Source organism: Molossus molossus, unplaced genomic scaffold, assembly GCF_014108415.1.
Source record: "Molossus molossus isolate mMolMol1 unplaced genomic scaffold, mMolMol1.p scaffold_m16_p_10, whole genome shotgun sequence".
In the NCBI taxonomy this organism is placed as follows: domain Eukaryota; kingdom Metazoa; phylum Chordata; class Mammalia; order Chiroptera; family Molossidae; genus Molossus; species Molossus molossus.
In genome coordinates, this window is record NW_023425345.1 from 15,512,959 (window position 1) to 15,525,564 (window position 12,606).

Consider the following 12,606-nt stretch of genomic DNA (forward strand, 5'->3'; position numbering starts at 1 on the left):
CAGAATTTATTGAAATGATTTTCTGAAAAAGAGTTTCTTCCTTAGATTTGGTTAAATATAAGGTAAATTTGATTATGTTTTTACCAAATAGTGTTTTAACTAGTTCAGTGAAAATGTTAACCATTGATTTATTTTGTTTTGTATTTTTCCTCCAGGATAGATAACTGGCTTAATGCAGCAATGGAATGCTTGGAATATTTCCCTGACCAGTTCATAGTTTCAGTTAGTCAGCAGTTAGTGCAAAGCAGAAATGAAGAGACAAGACTGAGTATACAGAAGAAGATACTCTTTGATGTTATAGTAAAATATTATAATCAAGAGAGAGATTGCCTGTTAACTGATGACTATTTTGATATTCATTCAGGAATTATTGAACTTTTAGGTAAGAGGTGATATTTAAACTTTAATTTTTGCATAATAAACTATTTTTAAAGATACAACTTGAAGAAAATATTATATATTGTATGAGTATAACATTTTAATATTTTTCTTCTATGGTGTCAAGGTACTGCATGGAGTATTTTTTCACTTCACTAATGTTGCTTGCCATGTAAACTGTACTATCAAATAAAACGATTGTACTACAGAACATTAGATCTAAAATAATTATGTCACAGGGACATTCTAAGAAACTTATATATTTTATTTTATCCTCACCCGAGGACATTTTTGCATTTTTATATTCAGATAGAGCAGGAAGGAGAGAGGGAGGAAGAGAGAGAGAGAAACATCAATGTGAGAGAGAGACACATTGACTGGCTGCCATCCGTACGACCACAACCAGGGCTGGGGACAAATTGCAACCGAGGTATGTGCCCTTAACAGGAACTGAACCTGGGACTCTCTGGTCCACGGGCCGATGCTCTAACTGCTGAGCCAAACTGGCTAAGGCCTAAGAAACATATTTTGATATAGTACAGAATTACAGAACTGAGGTATTTGGTCACCTTTTAGCAAAATAAAAATTGATTGACATAATATCGTCACTTTTTTAGCTATGTAGGTGGCCATATAATTCCATGTTAAAAACAAAAATGCTGTCCAGCTGGTGTGGCTCAGTGGACTGAGTGTCATCCCATGGACTGAAAGGTCCCGGTTGGATTCCCAGTCAGGGCACATATTCAAGTTGCAGGCTTGATCCCCAGCGTGGGGGCGTGCAGGAGACAGCTGATCAATGTATCTCTCTCACATCGATGTTTCTCTCTCTCCCTTCCTTTCTCTCTAAAAAATCAATAAAAATGTATATTAAAAAATAAAGAAAACCAGCCCAGCCCATGCAGTTCAGTGGTTGAGCGTCCACCCATGCACTGAGAGGTCCCGGTTGGATTCCTGGTCAGAGCACATGCCCTGGTTGTGGGCACAATCCCCAGTGGGGGGTGTGCAGGAGGTGGCCAGTCAATGCTCTCTCATCAATGTTTCTCTCTCTCTCTCTCTCTCTCTCTCAAATCAATAAAGAAAAAAAAATTTATATACTATTTGATTATGCTGGATGTACTAATTACATGGGTATTTGCCATATTATATAGAATTATATAGATAATTTCTTGTGTGTTTGAAATATTTCATAAACTCTTTTACATGATAAAAAAAAGAATCCACAGCCCTGGCCGGTTTGGCTCAGCGGTTAGAGCGTCGACCTGCGGTCCTGAGAGACCCGGGTTCGGTTCCCGCTAAGGGCACGTACCTCGGTTGCAGTTTGTCCCCGGCCCTGGTCGGTCGTGCGGGTGGCAGCCACTCGATGTGATCCTTTCACATCGATGTTTCTCTCTCTCTCTGTTCCTCTCTCTCCCTCCCACTCTATCTGAACAAAAAATGGAAAAATGTCCTCGGGTGAGGATAAAAAAAAAATAAGGATGCTCAAGGAATTTAATGAGAACATCAACAACATGAAAAAGGACCAGTCAGAAATGAAGGCTTCATTAACAGAAATAAAGAATAATTTAAAAAAAAAAAAAAAAGAATCCACAAACCAAATACAGCATGAGAGCATTTTAACTTACTACTAAGTACTGTAATCTCCATTTCTGTCCTATGCTCTGTCTTCTTTGTAACCCACGTAACAGAAAACGAGAGAAGAGCAGAAGCACTGGAAGCAACACAGCTGTATCTGAGATTGCTGCTGCCCAACATTAGAGAAGAGTTACGGCGGCTCCTTACTTTTATGGCTATTGCATCAGAACCTAATGCCTACAAGTTACAAAAACAGGTAAAAAAAAATAAATTACAACAGTTTCACAATTTTCTGCTATTATTTTTTTTCTTTTCAAAACTGTTCACACAGACAACAGTGTGGTGATGGCAGGGAGGAGGGGTTTGGAGAGGAGGGTATGGGGGGATAAATGGTGATGGAAGGAGACGTGACTTGGAGTGGGGAACACACAGTACAGTGTACAGATGATGTGTTGTGGAACCGTGCACCTGAAACCTGTATAACTTTGTTAACCGGTGTCATCCCAATAAATTCAATAAAAAGGGGAAAAAAACTGTTCAAGCTAATGCAGTCTTTCTGTTTACAGTATGATAACAAAACGGTTGTCCTGAAAACTCTTGGCAAAGCAGTTTTGCAAACCAAATCATTATCAAAAGTACGGGCAGAACAACTCATGTGGTTTCTACTGGAATATCACTCTGAGCTCTTCAAGGTATCTCTGGCATTTTGCCTGGGCACATTTATTACTAAGCTATTTCTGTTAAGCAAAAGGCAAATAATTCACTTAATAAATAATTTATTGAGTACCTGTAGTGTGCAAAGTTTGAAGGAATGCTCTCTTCCCCTACCCACTAAAGTGAAGGAAGCAGACTTAATGTCAGTATTTGAAAATATATTAATTTTGCCTGGCTGTCCCAGTTTTACGACTTTTGAATGAAATATATTCTGAAAACTCATTTGTAAGTCAGTTGTTAGATATTCTATACAGTTTTTTATTAAAAAAACAACAAAAAAAAACATAATAAATGGAGGTTAGGGAGCCCAGGCTACACAAATGTTTAATTCTAGTCACTAAACCAAAACTCATGTATATAGTTGTAAAGTGGGCCCTAGATTTCACCTCGGAATTTAGAAAGAACATTTCCTCTCTCCTCTTCCTTACCACTTAGCCTCTCCACTTTCTTCTTTCTCAGCCTGCCTCCTGCTCTGGGTAAGTGACTTCGCCTCTTCCTGTGTATAGCCAAGATATCAGAAAAGAATTTTTAATTTCTTTTCCTCCTCTTCATGTCAGAGCTAGCCTTCATAAGGAAACATGCGGGCCACGAAGGGAGAAAAGTGCCGAGACGTGGGCTGGGGGAAGTGGGGAGTGTGGGTTCCAGGAAGCTGGAGAAGCACTCTCATGACTGGTTTCTGGAGATTAGGGCATGAGGTATTTCAGGGAGGCTGAGATGGGGGTATTTATGATAAAGGCTCTCAAACATGCCACGTGTTTTCCTGTTACAGGGCTTTTTCGGTGTTGTCTGCTGTTTTCTCTATGCTGTCTGGATGTGTTTCTCCCAAATCTTCTGGCTCACTCCTCCACACCTGTTCAGGCCTCTGCTTGCACGGTTCCTCTCTCTGACGGGAGCCCTTCCAGACTAGGATGGCTACCCATCCTCTTTGTTCTAGCCTATTGCCCTGCTTTATGCTTGCTTTTTTTTTTTTAATCCTCACTTGGGGATATTTCTCCATTAATTTTTAGATAGAGTGGGAGGGAAACAGAGAAACATTGATGTGAGAGAGACACATCGATTTGTTGCCTCCCCCACTACCCCAACCAGGGCCGGGAGTTGAACCTGCAACCAGAGTACGTGCCCTTGACTAGGATTCAAACCCGAGACACTTTGGTCCGAGGGCCAACGCTCTAACAGCTGAGCCAAACTGAATAGGGCTGCTTTAAAGCTTTCTTAATGGAACCATCACTATTTGAAATTATATTATGTATTTGCTGATTTTTTTTTTTAATCCTCACCCACGGATATTTTTCCACTTATCCTCAGATAGAGTTGGAGGGAGGGAGAGAGAGAGCATGAGAGAAACATCGATATGACAGAGACACATCGATTGGCTACCTCCCACATCACCTGGACCAGGGCCAGGACCGAACCACAAGTGAGACATGCCCTTGACCAGAATTGAACTCGCCACTCTTTGGTCCATGGGCTGTTGCTCCAATTGCTGAGCCAAACCAGCCAGGGCTTTGCTGATTTTTTTATATTGTCTTTCTCTTCTATGAGAATGTAATTTGCAAGAGTTCAGAAACTTGATCTGTTTATCACCTAGAACAGTGTCTAGAACATAGCAGTCACTCACTCAATTTTTATTGAATAACAATGAATTAATGGAGACAGCTTCATGACTTGAAATTAGCAACAGTATAGAAGCTAATGTAAAGGTAGCCTGGGGTCCAGGATGAAGGAGCTATGTAAACATGAAGTTCAGTGTTGGTAGATGTAGGGAGTGTCCTCTAACAAAATTAGCTGAGGCATCATTTCCCCTAGATATATGTTGTAATCTGGCACTACCTTTGTGTAACCAAAGCTGTGTAATCAAAGAAAATGAGCCCGGCTGGTGTAGCTCAGTGACTGAGCATCAATCCATGTACCAAGAGGTCGCCAGTTCGATTCCTGGTCAAGGAATATGCCCAGGTTGTGGGCCCAACCCCCAGTGCAGGGCATGCAGGAGGCAGCCAATCGATGTTCTCTCTCATCAGTGTTTCTATCTCTCTCTCCCTCTCCCTTCCTCTCTCTCTAAAAATCAATAAAAGAAAATGATGTTTTCATGTATTTTGGAGTACTATTTGCATAATGACCATGTAATTACAATGTAAGATTATTTAGATCAGTGCTATTACAGAACCACAAATAATTTTTTATAGGAGAACATTACATTAATGGCTGCTCAACTGAATTTCAGCTGTAGTTCACACATGAAAGTAGAAACCAGAACTGTAAGAATTCTAAAAAAAAATTCAAGAATTCATACCTTTTATAATTCAGAGGTCTTCTGCTACCCACCCCTTCTCTTCAGCTGGAATTATCTTCCCCTACTCATTGGTCAAAATTTTTTTTTTTTCTATGTTGGGTTTCAGGCTAGAAAAAAAATCATATATTTGAAAATACCTGTTTTTATATAGACACCAGTTACTTTACTGGACCTGGTTAGTAAGAAGCTGAAGAAGCTGCTACATGGAGAAGATCCAGATGCCGTATCAGGTATTAATCCAGACTTGTTCCTTTTTTATCGCTGACTGCTATAGCCAAGTAAGTTGGATGGGAGCCAAGGGTGAGGATGTAATAAATATATCAAGTCATACAAGGCAGTTACATTGAGGCTGTTTTTTAATATCTCCAGCGCAAGCTCTTTAGCTCTTTTCGGTAGCTGTTTGTTTGATCACCGTTCTTCTAAAAAGGTGAACACTTTCTTTCTCTCGTTGCTGCTCCCAGGTCTCACCTCCCTCAGTCATGCTTCTGTGCTCCTGCACCCTCTGCTGTCTCCTTTTCTGACGCTCTCGGAGTCTCCCTGTGTTTCTCATTCTCTCTCCCCTTCCCTTCTCCCTTTTAGGAGTGACCTAGTTTTACAGAGGAGGAGCCTGACCCACAATTAAATAGACTCCATGAATTTTTCCACTCAGTGCCTTGTGCCAATTGATCTGATTCCTTAATTTAGGAATCCTTTACACTATAAAATAGTTTCAATACAAACTTCCTAAGAGTGTCATGTGAGAGACAAAATAGCATAATTGACACAACTGTGGGGGCCAGGGCCAAATTGCCTGGGCAAGTCATTTAACCTCTTAATGCCTCCGCTTCCTCCCCTACAGACTGGGAATAATAGCAACTACTTCAAAGGGTAATTGTTAAATATTTAACATTAATATCAATAATACATTATAAATATTACAAATATTTAAGTTATATTATTTAAATATTAAATACTATTGTTTAATATTAGTTGACAATAATATTGAGCCCTATGTGTGAGACACAGTGCTGAGCACTAACCTGGATTTATGAAATTATTTATTCTATACAATAATCTATGTAGGTATTATTATCCCATTTTATATTAAGGTAACTGAAGCTTAGGGAGGTTAAGTAACTCGGCCAACTAGAAAAGTAGGTAACTTTTTTTTGTTGTTATAAAAGGTTTCTAAGCCATTACTAATTTGTAGAAAAACATTCATTAAGAGTAGGGCATACATTTATTTGCCTGCAATACTTGGAATTTCTCAACTAATATATGCTATTTTCTCTCATACCCTTCATTGAACACAGGGCATATGGCAACAGATATGTTACCACATGCATTCTGTTTGTTTGATGCAGTGAAACAATGATGCTAAGTATTCTGAGCCCAATATCAGGAATCTTTTTTTTTTTTAATCTTCAGTGGAGAATTTTATTTTATTTCTATTTATCATCAGATAGAGTGGGAGAGAGAGAGAAACACCAACGTGAGAGGGACACATCAACTGGTTGCCTCCTACACAGCCCTTACTAGGGCCGGGGATGAACCGCAACCGAGGTACGTGCCATTGGCCAGAATCAAACCCAAGACTCATTGGTCTGCAGGTCGACACTCTACCACTGAGCCAAACCGGCTTGGGCAATATCAGGAATCTTTTCAGATTAATTTGATATTGTCTGACTAACTTAAAAGAAAAACTTTATTTGGCTGCCATTACTATATTAGCTTTTCACCTTCAGTTCTTTATTACTTTTGGTTTTGAGGAAAATGGAAGGATTGTAGGCATTTTAATATTTATTTCCATTCAACATTCTTTCAACAATATGCTTTAAAGGGAGATAATAACATAAGCGTTTTGCATAGTGCTTATAGGACATGAAAAGTGAAGAATTATCTGATGTTTTTTCCTAACTAGCTTAACTATTTTGTCTCTTCTTGAAGTTTTTCCTTTATTCAGTAAAATTATCACACTATATCAATATACAACTTAATGAATTTTTTTTTAACCCTCACCCAAGGATATTTTTCTATTTATCTTAAGATAGAGTAGGAGGGAGAGAAAGGGAGAGAGAGAGAAACATCAGCGTGAGAGGGACACATCAACTGGTTGCCTCCCGCATGAATCCAACCAGGGCCAGGGACAAACCGCAACCAAGGTACATGCCCTTGGCCGGAATCGAACCTGTGACTCATTGGTCCACAGACCGACACTCTACTGTTGAGCCAAATCAGCCAGGGCCCTAATGAATTTTTTTTAAAAGCATCTGTATGCTTTGTGATGTATGCTCTTTTCCCCATACTTGAATTGTTATCAAATAATTGATTTCTTGAAATTCATCTGTTGATGTAAAATGCTCCTGATATCATATATTCATCAATTCAGTGATTCATCAAACATTTTTTGAATATGTAATATGTGTCAGACTTTGTATAAGCACTAAAAAAATACTAAGATGTGTAAGATAACACCTCTGTTTACAATTCGCTCATGTTCCATTGTTTGATGTGACTGGCACATAGATGTGTAACAGATATTTTTTCAATAAGTTCAGTCAGTGAAAGAATTGATGTAATAGAGAGATAACCATTATAAAGCAATCAGAATAAAATATAATAGGGATATGTTCAAGCCGGGGGAGGTGATGGAAGACTGGAGGAGAATTACCTGATCTCATTTGAGGGGATCAGGCTAGGCTTGTGGAAGCAAAAATGCCTAGTAGGCGTCTTAAAGAATTCATAAATGTTAGCTAAACCAAAAATGTAGTGAAGGGAAGGATATTCTGGACAGAAGGAACATTGTGAGCAAATATAAGTGCTAGAAACTGCAGCCCGGGGGGTGCCAGGAATTGAAACTAGAGAAACAGATCGATGTCAGATCATGAAGGGCCATATTTAGCATCCAAGGAATTCACTAGGCAGTTGGGAGACACTGAAAGTTACTTCTAAGAGAGTGATATGGCTAGATTTATATTTTAGATAGAGCATGCTTAGCCGCAGTTTGGAGAAAAGGTTGACCAGGGGGCTAGAAGCAGGGTTGTTAATTCAGACTACAGTGGTCCGAGTGAGAAATGACATAGGCCTGTACTGTGGCAGAGGCAAGAGGGATGAAGAAGAGGGAGCAGGCTTGAGAAATATTTAGGAAGCAAAATGAACAACACTTGATTATATCTGGGGATCAAGGGAGAAAGGTGACTCAAAGATGACTCTCAAGTTTCCAGGTAGGGTGACTGCCACCAATTTAGATAGAAAAATAGAAAAAGGAACAAGTTTAGAGAGATGATTGGATCTGTTTTGGTCTTTTGATGCGTATGGGACATCCTGGTCAAGATTTTCAGCAGGGACACTGGATGTGCAATTTTGAAGCTCATGGGGAGAAATATGAGCTAAAACTAGATATGTGGAAGCATGTGAAAATTGAGTAGTTTGGGTATGTTGAGTAAAATAAGAGGTCCAAGGATAAAACATTAAGGGACACTAATTGCGAAAGGGCAAGTTAACAGGAATCTATGAATGAGATGAAGATGAAATGTTAGGAGGGAAATTAGGTGAAGTTGTGCCCATTAAGCCAAGAAAAGGTATCATTTTACAAAGGAGGATTCCATGTGGTGGAAGATTAGGACTGCCACTTTCTGGAGCCAGTGAGACCTGACTTAGCTTGAGGCAAATGCCAGGTTGCAGTGGAATGAAAAGGAATGAATAGGTAAAGAAGTGTGGATAGCCCTGCTGGTGTGGTTTCAGACCGAGTGTCATTCCACGGACTGAGAGGTCCTGGTTCCATTCCCGGTCAGGATACATGCCCAGGTTGCAGGCCTGATCCCCAGTAGGGGGCATGCAGGAGGCAGCCAATCGATGTTTCCCTCTCACATCAGTGTTTCTATCTCTCTCTCTCACTTCCCCTCTCTCTCAAAAAAATCAATAAAAACGTATTTAAAAAATAAAAAGAAGAAGAGGAATATATGATAAGTAGGGGAAGAGAGAAAATGGGCAATTACTAGGGCACTACAAAGTCAGGCCAGAGATTTGAGCACACTGATCTGATGAGAGGAAGGCAACAGAAGAAAAGAATTACTGAAGGAAAAAAGGTGCCTGATGGAACCAGGCCTTGGAGTGGATTAGAGAGAATGTGTTCAAGTGCACAGGACCAGGAGTTTGCCTGGATAGGAGAGGTATTGGAGTAAAGATGACAAAGTATGTGGATATAAATAAATGTGTAGGTCCAAGGTAGAAAGGTGAGGGGGCGCATTAAGTGATGAAGCCATTTTTCTTGACAAAGTAGGACGAGGCCATATTGTCTGAGGAGTTGTAGGAGGACCACTAAACAGATGACATGAGAAGTGAATAGTTTGAAATAGACGGTTGGGCCCTGGCCAGTTTGGCTCAGCGGTTAAAGCGTCGGCCTGCGGTCCGGAGAGACCCAGGTTCGGTTCCCGCTAAGGGCACGTACCTCGGTTGCAGTTTGTCCCCGGCCCTGGTTGGTCGTGCGGGTGGCAGCCACTCGATGTGTCCCTTCACGTCGATGTTTCTCTCTCTCTCTCCTTTCCTCTCTCTCCCTCCCACTCTAGCTGTACAAAAAATGGAAAAATATCCTCGGGTGAGGATAAAAAAAAAAAAAAAAAAGAAATAGACGGTTGGGAAGTGGGAAAAGCAGTTGAGAAAGGACAAGTGAGGAGATTTGATGAGCACTCAGATGAAGGAGAGTATACATTACAATGGTGCCAATTTGGACAGTCTGATTTTTCTCAGCAATGCCTATTTACTTGGATGTTGGGTTGGAAAGTGGATTCAAGCATTGATTAAGAGCTGGGATTTTGCTTTGTCGAGTGTTGGAGAAAGACAGGAGTGCAAGAGCTTGGGGACATGCATTAGTGAGAAGGCGGTTCTAGAGTGCAGGTCTGTGTTTGACTCTGGGTGAGAAAGAAGAGATAAACAAAGAAAAGTGGCACATCAGGGTGTGAAGCTCTGAGATCGACGAGTGTTGTGACAGAAGTAAAGGCAGTATAGGTGGTGACAACCCAATCCCTGGAAGTGGACAGTCCTGGGTTCAGAACCTAGCTCAGCCACTTGCTGGCCACATACGGTCCAAGCTGTTGTTTCTTTATCAATAAGGTAGGGCTGATAATAATACCTACACACCTGTACCTTAGGATACTGCCGATTTAATGAGAAAATACAAGAAGTGTGGCAGATGTTAAGCCCTGATTTATAACGTATTATTATTACTTGAAGGATAATAGGTTCTGAATAGGGTGTTCGCTGCAAGAGCTTTTTCTAGAGGCTGTGCAATGCCAGGCATCATCAGAGGTATTTAAGTGAAGACAGGCAAAACCCTCAACAATAAAGATTAATTAAAGAAGATAATTAATGGGCTTTAGGATTTCAAAGGTTACTCTGATTGAGAGTTGCTTTGGTGTGTGTAGAGGCTAAGGTATCTCCATCCTATAGGTCAGCATAGGGAGAGGCGTGGTTGACTATACATGCTAAGAGCTCACAGTGCAGTAAAAAACACTGCTCAGGTTCATGATATTCTGTTAATGTTTTGAACACGCCTCTGATGGGGTTCAGAACACACTGCCCCAAAATGTGGCTCTTGGCATGTTGCAGTAGCAGGCAGGTCACTCTGACCTCCCCTTGCCCTTCTTGCCTGAAGCAGGCTGTAAAACCGATGTGTGGGAGGTGTCCTCTCTGTACTCAGAAGAAAGGAACATCCTTATTTCCCAAGGCAAAGGGACTCTGGGACTCTGAGAAGCATCCAAACAGGCCTTGCTAAGCTTCCTGCACTTTATTAAATTACCGCACACTCCTTAACCTGTCTTATTCCACCATGGCTGTGCACTCTCCATCCAACCCAGCATAAATACAGCGGTCTAACTGTTCCTCTGGGTCTTCCTTTCCTATGAAAGCTCCAGGTCACTTAAAACTTGGCTTTCTAAATAAATGTATATGCTTTCCTCCTGCTAATCTGTCTTTATCAGTTCACTTTTCAGGCCCAGCCAGGGACCCAGAGGGTCAAGGAAAACATCTTTCCTACTCTACACTTCCAGTTTATTAGCCATGTCACTTAAATTCCTTATATTATTTTTAAGCTACCACCTTAGGCTATTAGGCTCAAAACTGAGGGAGTAGTTCCTTGCTTCTCTTACAGTGCGTGGGTTATTTTGGAAATAAAATAAAATAATGTGTGTAAAGTAAGATTGTGTTTTGCTAAGTATAGAGAGCACTTGCAAAGAAACAGTATTATTACTCCAAAGCAAAGAAATTATAAGTATAATAAGGACAATTACGTACTATATTTTGGGAAAAAATAAGTCTAGCATAAGGCCAGTTTGGGTAAGTACATTTTGGGAGTTTTGTGGGGTTTTTTAACTTGTTTTTCCTATTGTACTCTTTTTAAGACTTCACATTTTGCCAACGCTTGACATACAAGGAATTTGAAAAACACAAGGAAAGGACAATTCAACATCTTCACCAGTTGGCTCTTGAGATTCATAGTCACCCCAGCATTTCTTGGCGACAAAGAAAGAAATTAATTAAGGAATTTCAAAAACACCATCCAGAAGCTTTGTATTAACATTTCTGTGGCAGAGAAAACTACAATTTGTAAATGTAAACAAATCTCTGGTGGCTTTTCTGAAACGACCACACTGACACTTCAGGGACAGGATAGCCTCCAAGCCTGAAGTGCCATCATGTTTGAGATGTTAAGGAAGGTGGTCAGAAGGCACAGACCTCCAGTTATAAAGTAAATCAGTGCTGGGCTGTAATGTACAGCATGGCAACTACAGTCAATACTATATTATACATTTCAGAGTTGCAAAGAGAAATCTTAAAAAAGGGGGGGAAGTTTTTAACTTTAAAAGGGAATATAAGTTAAGCTGATGTATGCTGATTTACTTAATTATTATGCTGCTAAAGTCATGTATTAAATGTATTATTAGGGACCTGGTACATTTAATATCTTTAGGTTTTTATTTTCCCCACAGAAAAGGAACATTTCATACATGAATTCTCTGAAGAAAACATGCACTTTCCTTAGCATATATTATTTTAATCTATCGCCTTAGGCTACTATTACTTATACACTGTGAGTCATCTAAATAGGGTAAGACTTAGAAAGAAGATTTTAAAAGCCACAAATTTAAAATTCATGAATATCTAAAACCATGATTTTACCTTCTCTAATTCTTTTTTAGTCCATAGAGTATATTTTATGGCTTTCTTCTTTCCTGCCTCCTTCCCTCTTTCCCTCCCTCCTTCTTCCTCTCTCTCTCTCTTACTAGGAAAATTTCTACTTTAATGATCTGCATAAGTCAGATGGGGAATTCCTCCCTAACACTATGAATGGCTGGCACTTTGAGAAGTGCATTAAGTATACCATGTCCTTAGATATGCATTAGAAGATTAGAAGATTATATATAACCTTAAGTAAGTATCTTCCCTCTGAGCCTCAGTTTTGTTTTTAATCTCCAGAATAAAAATATATATGCATATATAATACTGGACCAGAAACATCAAAGATAGGAGGGAGAATATGGCTATGGTGGACAATCACAGAATGGGCTCTGGAATCAGAAACCTGAATCTACTAGTGACCTACTTGGTTCAGAAGGGAAATTTTTAGCAAGTGAATGACCTAGATTAAGGAAAATCCAATTTAGAAATAGAATTAC

At 39.9% G+C, this 12,606-nt stretch overlaps 2 protein-coding genes across 7 annotated transcripts in view; one reads left to right on the top strand and one right to left on the bottom strand.

Annotated features, from left to right (window-relative positions):
* The window catches only part of SCYL2 (SCY1 like pseudokinase 2), a 78,688-nt gene extending 73,642 nt beyond the window's left edge, over nt 1–5,046 (bottom strand). Inside the window, exon 1 of the mRNA XM_036250671.1 lies at nt 4,955–5,046. The gene's annotated coding sequence lies outside the window, so the exon portion shown is untranslated. The remainder of the gene's footprint in view (nt 1–4,954) is intronic.
* DEPDC4 (DEP domain containing 4) overlaps nt 1–12,606 on the top strand; it is a 45,328-nt gene that overhangs the window by 8,780 nt on the left and 23,942 nt on the right. For 3 of the 6 annotated variants that reach the window (XR_004958258.1, XM_036250675.1, XM_036250676.1), the window contains exons 5-8: nt 156–382; nt 2,064–2,206; nt 2,517–2,642; nt 5,106–5,184. Coding sequence is in view for 5 of the 6 variants with exons in the window: in XM_036250675.1 (XP_036106568.1) it covers nt 156–382; nt 2,064–2,206; nt 2,517–2,642; nt 5,106–5,184 (575 nt within the window). In the remaining variant the exon portion in view is untranslated. Of the gene's footprint in view, nt 1–155; nt 383–2,063; nt 2,207–2,516; nt 2,643–5,060; nt 5,185–11,331; nt 11,679–12,606 lie in introns of those variants that run through there. The other 3 variants (XM_036250673.1, XM_036250674.1, XM_036250677.1) reach the window with 2 other exon arrangements.